An 18,468-nucleotide genomic window follows, 5' to 3' on the forward strand; every position below is an offset into this window, starting at 1 on the left:
GCCTATAGAGATTCTAAAAGCGTTGCTTCTACTTTACTGAGAAAGTCAAACCACAAAGTGAGTGTGCAAGAAACAAAAGTTTACAGTCATTAATCACAGCCACAAACAATTGTAATAAAACTAGAGCACAATATTGCTAGCATCTACTTTTCTCTACGACTCACAGCACTGCTATTTTTCTCCTAAGATTCACAGTGCTTTTTCCTTCCCATTGGGGGAAAGGGCAAGAACACAGTGCAAGAAATTGAAGCATGTAATTCTAGCACATTTAACTGATACGAGCAAACTAGAATGCAAAGCTTCCTATGCCAGGAGTACTACAAGAAAAAAAAATAATCTACAATTACTGTACCTTGGGAACGCTTTCGTTTAAGACATGCAGCATCTGAATTCTCCTTATATCCTCTCCATTTGAACAAAGAAGGGAGGGAGAAGGGAGGGAGGTAGTAGAGAACTAAAAGTAAAAACACTGAGCTTCAAAGTAAAATTTTTAAAAGGAATGTCATTTTTTTCATTAATATTACCATTCAAAAAGAAAAAAAAGTTGATACATTTGTTGAGAAAGCATACACACTTAAACTGGTTTTGTAGCATGAGCGTCAGGTCACGTCAGCCAAATTCAGTCTCTTTGCTCTTCATAAACAGTTATGACATCACAACAGAGCTCAGGGCGTTAGTAAAGGAAAGCTGTGACAGTGCTTGCAGTTTCACTGAGTGCCTTTGCATTGAGGTGTACCAAAGCACTGACACACAACTTGGCGTAGGGCAGAACAAAGACACTTTTCAGCAGACTCTAAACATTTGGAAAAATAAACAACAACTCATCTTTAAGCACAGCTCTATTATTTTCCCCACAGACTGCAAGAAAAGACATCCCACTGTTAAGCTGCGCTGTCAGTCCTTCAGCAGAGAAACACAGCAGCACACACACAGTGCCTCTGACAGCCCTCCCACGGTGAGCAGGAGCTTCTCTTGGATGGCAAGGCAAGCCCACAGCTCCTATTAGACTTCCACTTGTCTTACTTCACTCCTGAAACATCACACAGCTGTGCCAAAGATTCTTTTTCATGGCCTTACCTTCCCATCAGTGCTGTGCAATTATGGAAGGAATGCCTGAAGGAAAGGGGAAACTGCTGCCAAGCAGATTGAGTTCTGCAGTCGTGTGGCTGCTTGTCTTGCCACTTACACAGCAAGGCTGAGGGTGAGCTCCTACCAACCCACCTTCTGCACTTGCACAAATAGCCTTGCACTGTAAGCAAACAACAGGAGCCTCAAAAACCTTATGTAGTCAAGAGAGTGCGTGCTTAAAGCCAGTGAGAAATCAGTCTCCATTGGGCTTCTGAATCCATAAAGTTGCTGGGGCTGCAATGACTGGAAATCAGTTTGCCTGCTGGAGAGTGGGAAAACGTAACTGACATGACACCCTTCCCTTACAGGCATTAGAAGTAATTAATGCTCTACAGCCCAGTAACTTACAAGTGATATTCCATGCTTATGTCAAGGGCATCTCACACCTCCTCATACTCTCAGCTCACAGCTCTGTCAGCAGATGCCTTCATACAGATGCTGTACATTACTGTTGCACGTCACTTTTCTACAGGAGAGGAAAACTAGGCTCATCATTCTGCACTGGGACTCGATGGAACAATTCAGCCTATAGAGTACTGTGCTGGCTGTGGCAATACAGGAACAGACTGCCCATGGAGATGCTGTGGAGTCTCCTCTGCTGGAGATAATCAAATCACATGGAAACATCCTGAGCAACCTGCCCTCATTGGCTCTGCTGCTTTCTCAATCTCCACAGATGCCTTCTGATCCTGGCAATTCTGTGACTGCATGAATGACGCTTTCCTTACGAAAGGTCAGCATAGTCAGCTGCAACAAAAATTTATTGTTAATGTGGTTTTGTTTTTTTTTTTTAATCAACAGAGAAAACTGTATTTGAAGCCTAAAGCAAAACGGCAGAAACTCCAAACACAATTTCTATACTTTTTGCGGCATCTAATGACACACTGAAGCCCATAGCAAAACCCAATAAACTCATGTGGTTTCAAAATCAATGCATTATAAAATCTGTTCTGATTCTGACTCGTGGAATTGCTTTCTACATTTCTTACAGTCTCTCACAGAATCACAGATTTGATTTCCATCAAAGGAACTTGCTGGGGGTTATCTGCTCCAGTTTCCCACAGACAAGATCAGCTTTTCAGTTGAATTTAATATCACATTTGAATCAGGTTGCTCTGGCAATTTCCAGCTGAATTCTGAGCATCTTTATGGACAGATGCTCCACCACCTCTCTGCAAAGACAATGAGCTACAGAATCACAGAATGGCCTGGGTTGGAAGGGACCTCAAGGATCACGAAGCTCCAACCCCCCCCAAACCACAGGCAGGGCCACCACCTCCACATCTCACAGCAGCCCAGGCTGCCCAGGGCCCCATCCAACCTGGCCTTGAACACCTCCAGGGATGGACGGGGCATCCACAGCCTCTCTGGGCAGCTGTTCCAGCACCTCACCACTCTCACAGCAAACAACTTCCCCCTCACATCCAACTGAAATCTGCCCTCCATAAACATCTGTCCCTATTTTACTATCACATATATTAAACTTCCAGCATCACTTCTCCCCAGTTAAATGAATATTCTTGAAAAGCCTACAGAGGAACAAAAGACAGGTACCTAACTATACCCGACACTAAGAGCTAACCTGCAGCTCAATGGCAGGCTGCTCTGTACTGCAGACACTGCTCCTCCCTCTCTGCAGCTGGAGCTGTGCTGCAGGAGCACACAGCAGGGGATGTGTGGGCTTCGATCACTCAGCAAGGGAGAAAAAGCAACACTTCAGTTGCAGAACATTCCTGCCTTTATTGTGGTTAAATGATGTTAGCAAAGCATCTAGCCTAAGATCCTTTCAGAACTTGCTATTATCCAAGTTCATGGTTTTGTTTTTATCTTAAAGTGGCCTTGATATCACCGAGCTTGCTAGAGAATGCTGCTCTTCAGATGAGCAAGTCCTGAACTCACTCTCTAAGCATGCATGAAAATAAGTTTCTAAATCTTACTTTATTCTGTACCTTTTAAACTCACTGTCTGTTAATAAGGTATTACAATACCCTTTTCGTATTCCTTTCAAAATGTTTTCACCTTAAATGCTGCTTCACAGAACAAGTGCTATAATAAAGGCCTCAAATATTTATAGAGTTATTTAACAAGAGCATATTTAAGCATGGTACATGGGTACAAGCACAGTACAAGAAAGGTCAGTAGTGCTGCAGGAAGGCAGTGACAGCCATCTCAGTGTGACCAAACAAACTCCTTAGCTTCATATTTCAATGGTCAATATCTATATTTAAAATTTTGAACCTAAGAATTTAGATCAAAATGTCACCTTACACCTCGTGCTGATATTAATCTATGTATGTTCAGCTTGAGGAATGAACCTTCCCTAAGAAAGACAAGCAAAGCCTTGTCTTATCAAAAAAGCCCGGATGAAAAAAAAAAACCCTAATCAACTCGTGGGCAAATGAATGTGAGGCCCCAAAAGCCCCCAGCATCATCTACCTATCAGCACAGTGGCAGAACTAAAAATCAGACCTGGTAGCCCACAGACAGTTTCAGCTCTGCAGCATCTCAGTGAGGGGCTTAAGGTGTCAGACACAACTGCTTTAGGGAAGACTTGAGCAGCAAACACCGAGCTCCCAGTACAACTACCACAGGACAACATGAGGGCTACTTCTGCTCAAAAAATTGATTTCTAAGCTACACACATGAGGGCAAACTAGAAGATACTGTCCTGAATCTGCCAATATTAGGTTTGTGAGTTGCACAGGCTGCAGGTGCTCACCACCCAATGTCAAAAATCTGTCTAATTTTTACAAACAGCAGACACAGCTCTGGAACTCAGTCTTTTGGGACCGAAATCTCAAATCCAAATATCAGCTGGATATTGAGAAACCAAAGCTCACATTAATCTGCTTTGACGATGCCAAGAAATAAGCAAAGTGCTCCATTTTGGAGTTCTGACCTAATGAATGATTCACCCAAGGAGGTCACGTCACAGCTGAGATCACCACTCAGAGACCACTGCAAAGGATCAGATGCCAGGAGGAATCAAATACATCAGGCAGCAAAAGTGCACTTCATTTTGCAATGCATGAAATTAAATACTTGCTCTCCGTAAGCACTGAAGAGTAGGATGAGCATTATTACCATCCCTGCAGGACAGAGATTGGGGATCACTGTTCTGAAACGTTGTGCACTTTCAAAAGAAGGCATTCTTGGACTGGCAGTTTAATAGTGGGGTAATTTTTCATTGGCAGTCTATCATCAACAAAGTTCTGGACAAAGCTTATCCATGTTCTTCTTAAGATGCTTCAATCTGGGAGCAGAATTAAGAAAGCAAATAACTGAAATCTACTCTTAACTTACCAACCTGCTGCCACTGCTTTAAAGGACAGCTGGGGTAAAATCAGGAACCAACAAGACTGAATATCAGCAAGAGCCTCACTGTTATTCATTATTTGTGAAGCAAGGAGGCACGATCAAATAATAAAGTAATTATGCCTAGGTAATAACAGGCATTGTAACAGCAAATCAACAGAGACTGCCTTCCCTCTTGCTGAAGGATCAGATAAGACTGCTAGGTTTTCAGCATTTACAAGGCTGTATGGTAGTGTTGTGAACAGCCTTTTTGCCTCCCAGTGGTATCTACAGGTCTATCCCAGCTTTCATTAGTCTTAAGTAACAGTCACCTGTAAACCTTAATGGGGCCGAGATGTATTTAATACGGGATGCAATGACAACAAATTGCAGCAACAAAGCAATTAAGCTATTAAGCAATTTAAGCTGAACTCAGCACTTCTCCAACTAATGATGTTTACCTCACCAGTTGATAATGCAAGTTGTAAAGCTTCTCCCCATGCCACGTGCAGATGGAAATCACAGATTTCAGCCAATCAGAAAAGTTTTGAGATGCTAATTAAGATGAAAAATCCACTTTTCACACTTATTGTTGATTATTTTTTCTGCAACTTCCTGGATTTCTAGGAAAAAGTCTTTAGAGAGTTATTGGTGACTTATGCTCCCTTTTGAAGTGACTGCGTACCTCACTGGTATTGTTTTAGTTCAGCTTTAGAAAAGGCCCTGGGGGCTGGAGCCTCTCTGATCTCCTATGTTTCTGTAAATAACAAGGACTGTATCTTTCCCATTCCTTTCCTCGATTCAGATCTGAATATTTCTGTTCCACAACCCAGACATTTGCTGGAAGAAAAGCCCACCTGAGCCCCATTCCTTACACGATGAGATGAACCCAAGTGCAGCTGAAGGCATTTTCTCTTCCTTCCAACAGACATTATGCTACTAAAGGCTGGAAGCACTCATAAGGATGTGCTTTCCAAGCAAATTCATGCTGACCAACCAGAAATGACACCGCGCTCTCAGCAGGGCTACAGCTGCAATAACAGTGCTGGGATTTGCATCAGTACACTGAAATGACAAATTGATACAGGCCAACCAAACCCAGGTAAAAGCACCTTTCAGAAGCTGTGGGCACTGTGCTGGGGGCTCAGAGGTCACACGACTTTAGGCACCCACCTGACAGAGCTGTTAAAGCAGAAGGCTTTTGCAGGGTTGGAAAAATGGTTTGGTCTGATGGTTGGCAACCCTGCACGCAGCAGGAGGGTTGAAACTAAATGGTTGAAACTAAACTTCAACCCAAGCCATTCTATGAAAAGAATTTTTGAAGTAGCACAAATGCAAAATAAAAACCAGGACAGTTCAGTGTCCTCACTGGCTATGAAGGGAGTTAGAACTTTGTTACTTTCTGTATTATTAACAATTCTCCTGAAGTCAAAAAATGCTATTCTGGTTCTCCTATTACAGAAGAACCCCAAATAATATCTGGCTTCTAAATTATTCACAAGGTTTTATGCACGTGATCACATAGTTCCCACGTGAGGACTACATGTCTGCACCAAAGCACAGCCATTTCTACCTTCTGTACCCGTTTTGTCCAAAGTTTTGTTTGAACTCCTTTAAACCACAAAGTTGCTTTGTAAAGGATAACCCAAAATGCTACTAAAATGTATTGCCAGGGCTCTGTGCTTGCAGCTCCTTCTTTAGAAAGCTGAACAAGTGACAACCAACACACAAAAACAAAGCGTGAAAGCCAAAAATAATAAACTTCTGCTGTGCTACATTTACCCAGAGCAATCAGTTCAACTGCACAGTAAGTTCAGAAGACTGTTCTTAAGAAGGTTAAATGCATTTGACTGAGATTGCCAAGAATCCTAACTGAACGCCCTCAGCCTGGTGATTAAAACATAAGGACTTCCATAACTGAATGAATGCCCGAGACTTCAGACTGGCTGAAAACTACTCTAATAAAGTCACAGATTGAGCTAGAATGGAAAATGAAATGTGATCTGTAAAATGGATGCTCCCTTTAGGGCAGAAGTTAGGAACGCCGGCCAGAGAGCTAATAGCCAGTTTGCCTTCAGACACTGACACACTTCTTAGCCCATAAAGAGATTACAGTTTGAAATGAGATTTCAAACACAATTAAAAGATATGAAACATTAAGCAAAATGGGAACAAGAGGTCTATCTGTGAATATAATTTTACGGTGTTCACCAAATGTGAACATGAGCAGGAAATCCTACAATAAGATACAGTGGAGAAGGGGACAGCAAACTGCACCCTACAACCTTCTCCTTCATGCAGAACAGAAAACCATCCCAGATCAAGTTCTTAGTTAAGAAGAAGATTCTAGCTGTCCAGAAGACACGTTATGCAAAGTAATCTTACCTTCCTTTCCATCAACAGGTTTTGATACTTCCATATCAAAGCTCTCTTGCATCTGCTGGCCCCGGAAGCGGTTGAGGTGCTCCTGCTCTATCAGGTTACTTTCCTCCTCCTCCAGAGGTTGCCACGTACCATCAATAAACCACTGCCCACGCATTACAGGAATCTTCTCCGTTTCTGAAAACCAAACAAGAGATTCTTTTATGCGACAGAGCCCAAACTGATGGCAGAGAAGAGGGAGCAGCTCCCTGTGCTGTGAACCCCAACAAGGAAACCCAACCACACTGAGAAACATCACTTCTTCCTCATGGAGCTGAGTGTGTTTGAGGATGCAAGAAACAGACAGAAAGATGTATGTTCTGCAAAACTGATTTAGTGTTGGGTTAAAAATGGGATTTATACTCCTCTCTACGTGGCTGCCCTGTATTTTCTAAAAGAATGAGGAACTCTGTGAGACTCGTGTTCCTTTATACAATTTGACCGATAGGAACTGGTGGTTTAAAGTTGTAAAGAAGATGCAGAACAAAGAGGAGAAAGCAAACCACACACGCTTGCCTTGACTGCACAGAGCCTTGTTTCTTTTGGGAACTGCACTTAAAATAACTCCATTTGTGTATCAATTAACATAAAGGACGATTTTGAAGAGTGAAGTCGCTTCTTAATTAAAACCAGTCTTCAGTGAGGGTTGTTTTCACTGTCACTCTGGTTTCACATCCAGCGCTCCAAACGAGGAAGCTGGGTGCTGAGCATCTGCTGTCCACGTGATAAAACAGAATTCTCTCCAAAAATGAGTGCTGGCACCTATTGTTTTTCAACAAACCACGACTGATGCCCAGATTCAGTACTGTGACTGCAGGGAGTAAGAACTCTCCTCTTACACAGATACCTGCAAGCACGATGAGACAACACTATCCATTTTAGCTCAGAACTTCATAGAACCATGCAGGCTGGAAAACACCTCCCAAGCCCAACCCCAGCCCACCCCACCCCACCATGCCCACATCCCTCAGTGCCACATCTCCATGGCTCTTGAGCACCTCTGGGACGGTGATCCCCCGGCACTGGGCAGCTGTGCCACTGCTGAATTATTCCTTCTGCAAAGAAATGTTTCCTCGTAGCCAACCCGAACCTCTCCTGGCACTACTTCAGGCCATTCTCTCTCATCCTATTACTGTTGCCTTGGAGCAGAGGCCAACCCCCACCTCGCTACTACTACCCTTCACGGAGCTATAGATAAGATCTCCCTGAGCCTCCTCTTCTCCAGACTGATCCATTTTCCATCTCTGGAGAATCAAGGAGAGCAGTGTGTGGGTTCCGGTGCCTTTGGGGCTGTGGCCATGGGACTGGCTGAGACCCAAGACCAAGAAAGCAATCCCACCGACTTCCAGTACAAGCTAGAAGAGACTCAGTCAAATGCAAACACTGTACATGTGTACATACACACCACACAAACTCAGCTCTCCAAGGAAGCGAAGCACTCAGCCACAAAAGGAGAGACTTTAAAAAGAAGATGAGGGAAAAAGAGCACCAAGGCTTTACTACTCAAAGAACCGTTCCGACACAGATGGTGTGAAAGCAGCTGATAAGGGCAGCTGGGAAAAGCAACAATAGATGCAAAAACAAACAAAAACAGTAAGGGAAAACTAGGTACATAAATGCAAAGAAAAAAAAAACAAACCCACAACCAAACAGAAAAGCCAACAGAGAGCACAAAGGAACAGAAAGCAGAGATGCCCAGCCTGTCAGACGTGAAGTACTTTCATACCAGGTGCTTACAGGGGAGAACGAAAAGCAGCAGAGATCTGCAAGCACCTCCCTTATTTATTCTGAATTCATCATCCCTTAGACCAACACAGCTACAAGCTAGGAAGGCTAAAGGCAAATCTCCTTGCAGTAATCTCCCCTCCAGGCAGGAACACTCCACGTTCCAAAGCCGGTTTCAAAACCTTTTCCATAGAAGATTTACAGTCCAACAGTGTTCCTACAATACCAGAAATGCCCATCACCTCCTAACACCCCTGGCTTGGCAGCCGGAGCAGGGCAGGCTCTGGGCGATGGCACTGCGGGCTGCTCCTGCAGCACGGCGAGGTGAGCAGCAGGGAAAGCAGCAGCTGCTGTGGGCAGGGAACCAGAGCGAGCGGCCCACATCACGGCTGGGTGCTGGCATGGGTGCTCTGCTGATTACCCAAATGTACTCATGACTGGGAAACCCGCAGGCAGCCCTGTAAGCGTGCACGCGGAGTGATGCAGGGAGCAAATCCCCTGAAACAAAGGCTCTGATCACCTCCAGCCTCTGTCATCCCAGCCTCCTGCACATCCCAATGCTCTCTTGTTCCCCATTGAAAGTCATGGGACTTTTGCACGATCACATCCACGGAGCTGAGGGTTTGTGCTCCCCTGGGAAGTGCTCTCCAGCAGCTCTCTCCAGCACCATGCAGCAGTGATTACATACATGCAGTTTCAGAAAGCAGGTCCCTCCATAGGAATATCTGGACTTAAAAAAAGCAAGCTTTTTCCTGTGCATACCTAACACCTACACGGAGCACTAACTCCCTTCCAAGATCCTCAAAGCCTGTTTTAATGCTCTGACCACTGCTGCAGCACCAGACCACACCGGTCTGGCTGGCCCGACCAAAATGCCAACAGACACCTTTGGCACGGTGGTTGGAACTTGATGATCCTTGGGCTCCCTTCCAACCCGTTCTATGATTCCATGGCGCAGCATAGGACCCACTTCTGCCATTCAGTTGCTAAAACAGCTCTTCCAGATAGCACTGAATTGTTCCACCCTGGATTTCTGATGTTTTGGATATCGTTGATCCAACCAGATGAATGAAAAGGCTGGGCTGTTGGAAAGGCGTGCTTGTTTAATGAAAATGGATCTGAACAATCAGAAGAACCCAAGGCAGCTTTAAACTGCAGGAATTAATCGTCATGGCAAAGGACACAAACTGCAGTTGTCTAATGACAACTAAACTCATTTTAGAGTCGACAACCCATGAACGAAGTGCCAAACATCAGCTTTTGGAATGAACTTTCTCAAACTCAACCCGTTAAACACAACAATTGTTAATCGTTATTAATCACTGCTGCGCAGAGAACAAAAAGCAAACTTCAGCAGTAGCTGCTCATCGTGTGCTGGTCTTCACCTCGGCTGCATCCCCTCTGTTTTACACCTGCCACACACCCACGTTGTTCTGCAGGTTCTGCAGGGCTCATGCACACACATCCAGCTCTGCTGCTCTCACAACACAGCTCTGTCTGCAGGAAGAAATGAAGCGCACACAGTGTGGCAGCGAGCATAAAGGATCCCATTGTTGCCGAAGCAATGGCACAACTGTGTCAGATGTTGATCCTCACTGGGAAAAATCTGCAAGCAGCTCCTTAATTCTTCACTAAGCATTCTGATGAGGCTCCATTCACTGAATCCATAAAAAGATTAAAAAAAAAAAAAAAAAAGAAGGTGATATGAATACTATTTTGTACTCCAAACCAAATGAAGACAACACACCTCTTATTCATTTCTGAAGGGTTTCGAGGTTTTCGCATGGGAATTTCCACTTACAGATTTCTAAAATTCGAAGCATTAGCAATTAAAATAAACATTTTCAGGCTCTTTCTGCTGGAAAAAAACTTTCCCACTGAGTTTCTTTAAAGTAGAACACAGCACTCAGCAGCAAATCTCAAATAATAGATGGGCAACAGCCTCTCCCAGAGAAGCTGGGCCAGGAAAAAGAAGAATGGAACGACTGAAATAAAAAAACATTTATTGTAAAATCTTTACAGCCTAATTTGGTTTAGGAATAAAATAATATCTCTAGCTCTAGGGCTGGAAAGGGCATTTATCTGGAAAACACTTCATCTGTAAATCACTTTCAGGTCCAGACAGAGATTATTACAGGGCTTTGTTTTCAGAGCAGGGCTTCATAAGGGAACCAGGTTTTCCAGAGCTCACGTTCTTCCATTTTCCAAAGCTCAGTGGGATTTTAGGGAGACCCAGGAGTTGTCCCCACCAGCACTTTAACTACTGGGGATTGGGTGAGGTGATCTCCAGAGGTCCCTTCCAAGCCCAACCACTCTGTGTCTTTCAGTGCCTGCAGCCACAGCATCTCAGCTCACTGTATTTCACATCCTGGGTGCATGGCAGGCTTCATCACTGTTACACTGCTGGAAAACCCCAGCAAAAAGACCATCCAGTACAGAAGGAATGCCCCTTCCTGCCATCAGGAGCATGGTTTGGTCTTTGTAAAAGTGAACACAGTCTTTCAGAGTCATCAGATTTGTTGGAGATGACAATGAACTGCAGCCCATCACTGCTTGTTTGTTAGTGAGGCTTGGCAAAGCAGGGAAAAAAACAGCTTCCTGATGGTTGTGAAAACCAAGCAGTGATAGGACAAGGGGAATGGTTTTAAACTGAGATAGGGGAGATTTAGGTTGGATATGAGGATGGAGTTTATCAGCCAGAGGGTGGTGAGGCAGTGGAACAGGTTGCCCAAGGAGGCTGTGGATGCCCCATCCCTGCAGGCATTCAAGGCCAGGCTGGATGTGGCTCTGGGCAGCCTGGGCTGCTGGTTGGCGACCTGCACACAGCAGGGGGTTGGAGCTGGATGAGCACTGTGGGCCTTTGCAACCCAGGCCATTCTAGGATTCTCTAATGGCTGCATCACCAGCATGCAGTGCTGGGCTGCACGTCAGGTCATACTCCAAGCAGGGCAACAACAACCTCCTGATCCTCAAAGCCACCAGCTCCCATCGTGGCACTGGGTGGTGAAGGAAGGGCGGTGTGTTAAGGCAATGGCTGTGGGCTGGGCGTGGAGCCCAGGAACTTACAACACAGCAGCAGGTCCTTCCGTATCACCTGGCTGAACGAAACCTCAAAGGTGTGCCGTGGTAAACAACCCCGCTCATCCCAGACAGGTGCACCAAGATTACACCAAGATTATCCTGTGATTCATCCAGCACGATACAAGCTATTACAGTAATTGCCATGAAACAGCGGTGTACCAAACCTGCTATTTTAAGGCCCAATTGCACTCCTATCCACTCATTCATTCACGCCTTGAATATTCACGGTGATTTCAAGAAGCGAAAGGCAAGCTCTCCCTGCATCCTTTCCTTCTACAAAAGGAATGAGATATTTACATCCAACTAAAATTTTTCTCTCCCCCAATACGGAATTCAAACTCTGTAAGAGGTAGTGTTAAGAGTTTATCTTTGTCACTCCAACCTTGATCCCCAGGAAAGGATTTGCCTTGATTTCTTTACTGCCTTACGTCCTACACCACGTAATCTGCAGCTGGCCGTGCTTCAAAGCGAGGCCCCACGTGTTTGGCAGTACACACTTAGTGCTGTACATACACAAGAACTTCTAAGTTGGAACGGCAGAGATTAGGAGCTAATGAAAGGCACTTCATTTTAATTAGTCATACATATTTCACCACTTTTAGAGAAAAATAGTTCCAGCAATGGCAACAAAGGATTTATAAATTTTTAAACAAGAAGTCCTTTTTTTTTTTTTTTCCTGAAAAATTCTAAGAATACAAAAGCTGTAATTAATGATGTGAAGAAACAATAACGTGTGCAATTTACACCATCATAGCCTCCTAAATCTTTGGAAGGGGAAGAATTGGGAAAATAGAAGCTGCATCAGGCTGCATGGGGCTCTGAGCACTGATGGAGCCCTGGGAGTCCCTGTGCATTGCAGGGGGTTGGGTCGGATGGTCTTCACAGGTCCCTTCCAACTCAAAGAATCCACGATTCAGCACACCCACGCTGTAATTTATACACATACATACATACCCCAACCACTTCATTTCATTGCAGTGTTTGTGAGATCCTCACCCAAACAAAAACTGCATCTAAAAACCTATGTAAATCCACCATAACACAGCAGGAAAACAAATTATGGTGCTCATTTTGCCTGCATTTTTTCCTTCTTTTACTACTCAGTGATCATCATCATTTGTTCCCTGCCACCACATGGCTTGAAATTGCACATACCTAAATTTAATAGCATGCAGCACAAACTTGGCTCATATTGGCCCCTTCCACCTCACTTGATTCAGAACTAAGAAAGCTTGCAAAAATAAAACCACACAAACTTCTAATTAAAAGCAAACAGAGCTTAAAAGAGAAAATGAAAGCTCTCTCTCAGAAACATTGATGCAAACTAGCACGCAACCTGGAAGACATGTAGATAGAATGAAACAGTATGAAAGAAAGATGCAGTGAGCTTCAGATGTGGGGTGACTTCACTGCAGCCTTCAGTACCTGAAGGGAGCCTACAAACAGGACGGGAGTCGACTCTTCGAAATGGTGGATAACAGCAGGACAAGGGGAAATGGTTGGAAGTTGAGGGAGGGCAGATTTCAGTTGGATGTGAGGGGGAAGTTGTTTGCTGTGAGAGTGGTGAGGTGCTGGAACAGCTGCCCAGAGAGGCTGTGGATGCCCCGTCCATCCCTGGAGGTGTTCAAGGCCAGGTTGGATGGGGCCCTGGGCAGCCTGGGCTGCTGTGAGATGTGGAGGTTGGTGGCCCTGCCTGTGGTTTGGGGGGGGTTGGAGCTTCGTGATCCTTGAGGTCCCCTCCAACCCGGGCCATTCTGTCATTCTATCCACATCCAGTGCCATCCACTCATGAAGCTCCTGACAGCTGTAACAATCTACCCAGCAATGAGATCTAAAAGGTTAATGTAACATTTTGGGGCTCAAAAATGGAAATTAGCTCTGCTGAAATCTACAAAGCCAAAGGGGTGGATGTGGAACAAAGGCCCATGAAGTGCTGTTGGCTTGATATCCAGGACTCCTGCTTTCCAGTGCAGTCATTTCTCTTCCTTTAATTTGGCTTTCTCATCACTACAGTTGTGAACGACCTCTAGTGCACTGGGATAACATCTGTGCAAGCTGAAGGTATCTGCAATCTGTAACTATGATATCTCAACCTTAAAGCTCCTTACGTAATGAAGAGAGAAGCCCACACACTTATTAATGGAGGGGAAAAACCTAGGCAAAAATCATTCTTTGACATTTTATTTTAAGTCCTGCTAAGAAGTGCTGAACACTTCGTGCCCTGGAGTGCAGCACTGCCAGTAAGAACCCGGACACAAGAAGCTGGATGTTAACATGACACTGAAATGAATGCCTTTTACAACTACACCCTCAATTCTGGATTATTTCTATTCTGGACTTTTTCATATCAGCCATTCGTTCCAACTTCACCAGTGCTTACGGTGATATTTCAGGTATGTTCACTGCTGCATAACCCGTAAGACTTCTCACTTAGGTATGAGGTCCAGAATTACTCACATTGCACCAGGGTGCATCCTCACACCCACCAGCCATCACCAGCACAGCCTATAGAGCCACAGCAACGTGCAGGTTCTATTTGTGCTGATGCAAGTGCACAGAGCACAGTTTGCAGGGTGATCTGTTCCTCCTAGCTCCCCTATGGAAGGGTTTGCAGAGCACCACGAATGGAGAAGAATGCAACAGAACAGAAAGCTCAACTAAGAAAATTGATGGCTATAAATGCTGATAATGAGATCCCTAAGTTTAATGCCAGTGATGTGATCATGCACACAGGGTGGACAAACGGATGTAATGAAATAGACAAAAGCTAAAATTTCATTATTTCCTGACTGCTAGGTAACAGAACAGGCTTTTTGTTGCAGCTCAATGTTCTGCAGCGTTCCAGCTATTTCCCAGTACGTTACTGCAGTATAAAGCAGGTTACTGATATTTAAATAAATGGCACCATTCCTTTAATCACAGCCAGAATGACTTTCCTTTGTTTAACCACAAACACAGCAATCTGTTCTGCTCTTCCAGAAGTACCAACATCACCTAAAGAGGAATTCATGGGTGAAATCCACCCTCAGAAAACGTAATAGAAACAGCCGCTGAATTTACAGAGCCAGAATCTTACTGAACATCCAAGACCAAGAGATTTCCTTTGCTGAGCCATAAAGGATATTATGCTGCTGGTCCACCAAATAATTCCAATTTGCTTTACTGAGCCAATTTCAAGATAACAGGTGGAAGTTACTGCCAAAATACAGTGTGCATTGTTTTTCAGGCAGGGTTTTCCTTTTAAGTTAGCAGCTGAACGAAGATCACTGCAATTACTCTCCACACAGATCTGAAGCCAACGGTTTAACACAGAATCCTACAGCTCACCTATCAGCTGCCTCAATGACGTATGGAACAATGCTCATCAAAAAACCCTGTTAAAACATGAGAAGAGGTTGCAGCCTTAATTTTAGAGCTTTATTTTTATTGAGTTCTTATCCATTAATACAGTTTATCCGACGTTAATACCAGTACTCTGAAGTGAAGCACTTGCACCAGCAGCACTCGTTGGCTGTGGCTGGTAAGTTTTAGCAGATAGTCCCTTCCCAGCTCTTTTCTAACACACATAGCTTGCACTTCTCGCAGCAGTTAGGTGAAAGCTGAGCTGAATGACTGTGCCACGTGACAAACATATGTGAGCACCTCCTGAACTTGAGCACGTGCTCAAATCCCATTGAAAGTCATGGGACTTTTGCACAATCACATCCACGGAGCTGAGGGTTTGTGCTCCCCTGGGAAGTGCTCTCCAGCAGCTCTCTCCAGCACCACGCAGCAGTGATTACATACGTGCAGTTTCAGAAAGCAGGTCCCTCCATAGGAATATCTGGACTTCAAAAAAGCAAGCTTTTTCCTGTGCATACCTAACACCTACACGGAGCACTAACGAACCAGGTGAACGAATACATTCAGGGCACACCAACTCTTTCATCTCCTTCCCTCTCCCTTCTCTGCAGAGGCTTATCCTGCACCCCACTGCTCACTTACTGAGATGTTCACTAAGTCCACTGTCTCTGCAGTGCCTCCTTTCCAGCCTCCTGCCAGGTACATTCTGGTGTGGCTTCACGGCTACTTGCAGCCCACACTCAAACGGAGCATACCACCCTACTGACCTTCTTTCTGGCCATTACATACCTACATCTTTTTCAGCCTTAAAAATATAACTGATAGAATTGCCCACAGCATTCCTAGCATCTCTGCCTTCCTCCTTGTTCATCGTAGCCACCAGAAGTGCTGGACCACGCCAATGGGTGAGCACAACTCACTCTAAGCAGGATCACACAGCAGGAGTTGACAACACTCAGCAGACAGTGTTTCTGACGTCACTTAAAGAAAACTGGTGAGTTTTGCTTAAACAATGCTTGTAAATCACAACAATAAAAGGTGAATTTGCAAAAGGAATTCATCTTCAAAGGCACACCCAAGCCAAGTACCAACATCTCCCACCTGCTTTAGAAGAGCATCCTGAAAGTCACAACTCACTCCTACTGAAAGGGAGAAAGGCAGCAGAAAGCACAGCTATGCACACTCAGTACTGCAGAGCTGAAAACTGCTTTGCTGTCACGTAAGCCTTCTGATCAGGAAGGAGATGGCTGGACTGAAACTAGCAAGACACTTTGGGAAGGAAGAGAGCAATGCAATTAAGAGGTGAGGCAGAAAAGTAAAACCCAGGAAAGATATCAGTTAGCAAAAGTAATGCTTTATCTTGCCATGGAAACTATCAATATTTTATTTGTATGTGAAGAATAACATGCCTGGTGAGAAAAAAAAAACAACAACAAGAAAACAGCATTCAGGAGTTCACTCTTCAATGAAAAACTCCTTTAGGAAATGGTATCAACCGAATTCAAACAGTATCTAACACCAAAAGCAATGTTCTAGGCACACTGTAAAGCAGTTGAAGAAGCGTTCTGCTCCTGAAGACAGACTAAAACAATGCAAACCATATACTGGAAACTATTAGTTCCAAATCCTCAGTTTTCACCTACCTCATAGAAGTGTTTTAATGCTATTTCTGTTTCAGAATAGAAGAAAAAAAACCATAAAGCAATCACAGAGGCTCAGCATACCAGATGTCAATTAAAGCAGCCAGGGAAGCGGTGCCATGGGACCTGTGCCTCTGGATGGGCTCAAGGTGCCAACCTGTAAGAAACCAACGTGGAAATTTACACTGCCTAGAGAAGGCACAAGCAGCCAGTGCTCCTGCACAAAGCAGGCAGCAGAGAAGCACCTGGCAGCTCTTGCATGCTGATTTTCAGTCTCGACAGCAAAGCTGTAACAACCACCAGTGGCTGATGTACAAAAGGGTTTGTATCTCACTGCTGACCTCCATCTCCTGCATCAAAACAAGCACATCAAAACAACCCACTAACAAAACAGCCATTTGTAAGCATCTGGTGCCAAGCATTAGCCACTACACTCCCAAGATTTTTCAGTGATTCTGACTGACTCTAAGTTCAAAGAGTTGATAACACACCCCTGGCACTCATGTCTCATTGTGCAGGAAGCTCACCTGGCAGAGGCTTCTCACCACGACTGCTCCTGCTCACCATCTACAAAGTGGCTCACAGGCAGCTTACAAAAGAGCTATGGAGTACTTGGAAATTTCTTTCACTACAAGCTTAAAGGGATCTCGAACAGATTTTAAACCTGTCCAACTCGGCTGAAGTTCAAGGATTTTAAAATCTGTATCTGGGGATCCAATGACTCCCTCTGCATTCACACATGGGCTAAGCAGAATCTCTGCTAGCAAGCAGTGCAGCAGAAGTTACCTCCATATTTCGGTCAAGGACAGTCCTAATGAAGCATTCTTAATACAGTATGTGGTATTTTACTTAATAGGTGTCTGCAAACTATTTGGTACAAAAGCATATATATGAAAAAGAAATCACCAACAAAACTCTTACTGAGTCTGCTTCTCCCCACACACTGATAGATCTGTATAGAAGTCCTACTTCAATTTTAAGAGGTGTTGCTGCATGATGGACAGCAGTAGAGGCGATGCATCCTCAACAGCCTGAATTTAAACTGGAGAACGTGGTCTGGAACTGGAGAACTGGTCTGGTATTAAATGTGGAGTTGGTGGCCCTGCCTGCAGCACGGGGGTTGGAGTTTCATGACCCCTGAGGTCCCTTCTGACCCGGACCATTCTGTGATTCTATGAACATGCTGAGATGAGGACAACTACCTGGAGAGTGCAGGTGGACTAATATGTAAGAAATCAGTAACTTGACAGTGTAATTGCCAAAAAGCAAGGGAAAGGCAGGGCAACAGCTGCATGAGACAAAGTCATGAGTCCCAAGACAATGAATAGGACAGACACCCAGAAGTCCGTAGTTTAAACAGACTCACCCAGGGCTTTGAAAACCAGACTAAGTCAATCTACAGAAAAACAGTTGCAAAGCAGCCCTCTTTGAGTAGGAGGGCAAAGAGGACTGGGCTCTCTAAGAGGATTCAAAGAGACTTGCACATCAAATACCACTCAACACCACGTCTGCAGAAGACAAGAAGCCCAGCTCCAAGCTACTCACTTATCTGGAAGCCTCCACTAATAATTTCAGTTCTCTTGTGCTGTCTTTGCTACTTCTACAATTCTAATTAAATAAATCCCAGAGGTCACAAGGTAAGGATAAAATTTTCAGTAATTAATCTCTTCAAACTGTAACTCAGTCCGATATTTCTGATGTTACAAAGGAATCCTGTGGCGAGCCTAAGATATTTCAGCAGAAGCCAAGCTACAATCAGCATCTTCTTGTCATTGAGGTTACAAAATAACTGAAGAACTGTCAGGGCACCCAACGTTGTTGCTGTGAGATAGCAGCC

At 44.4% G+C, this 18,468-nt stretch overlaps 1 protein-coding gene and 1 long non-coding RNA gene across 4 annotated transcripts in view; both read right to left on the minus strand.

Moving 5' to 3' along the window:
* The window catches only part of DDHD1 (DDHD domain containing 1), a 62,713-nt gene that overhangs the window by 40,203 nt on the left and 4,042 nt on the right, over nucleotides 1-18,468 (minus strand). For 2 of the 3 annotated variants that reach the window (XM_010712189.2, XM_085225966.1), the window contains 2 exons: nucleotides 6,808-6,981; nucleotides 353-454 (listed from right to left, as the gene is read on the minus strand). In XM_010712189.2, the coding sequence (XP_010710491.2) occupies nucleotides 353-454; nucleotides 6,808-6,981 (276 nt within the window). The remainder of the gene's footprint in view (nucleotides 1-352; nucleotides 455-6,807; nucleotides 6,982-18,468) is intronic. The other variant, XM_085225965.1, reaches the window with a different exon arrangement.
* On the minus strand, nucleotides 9,654-18,462 carry LOC146544381 (uncharacterized). The gene is made up of 2 exons (XR_014883833.1): nucleotides 16,877-18,462; nucleotides 9,654-16,788 (listed from the first exon to the last, which is right to left on the minus strand). It is a non-coding gene; the product is annotated as an uncharacterized LOC146544381 (long non-coding RNA).

This window comes from Meleagris gallopavo, chromosome 5 (assembly GCF_905368555.1).
Source record: "Meleagris gallopavo chromosome 5, MGAL_WU_HG_1.1, whole genome shotgun sequence".
NCBI lineage: Eukaryota > Metazoa > Chordata > Aves > Galliformes > Phasianidae > Meleagris > Meleagris gallopavo.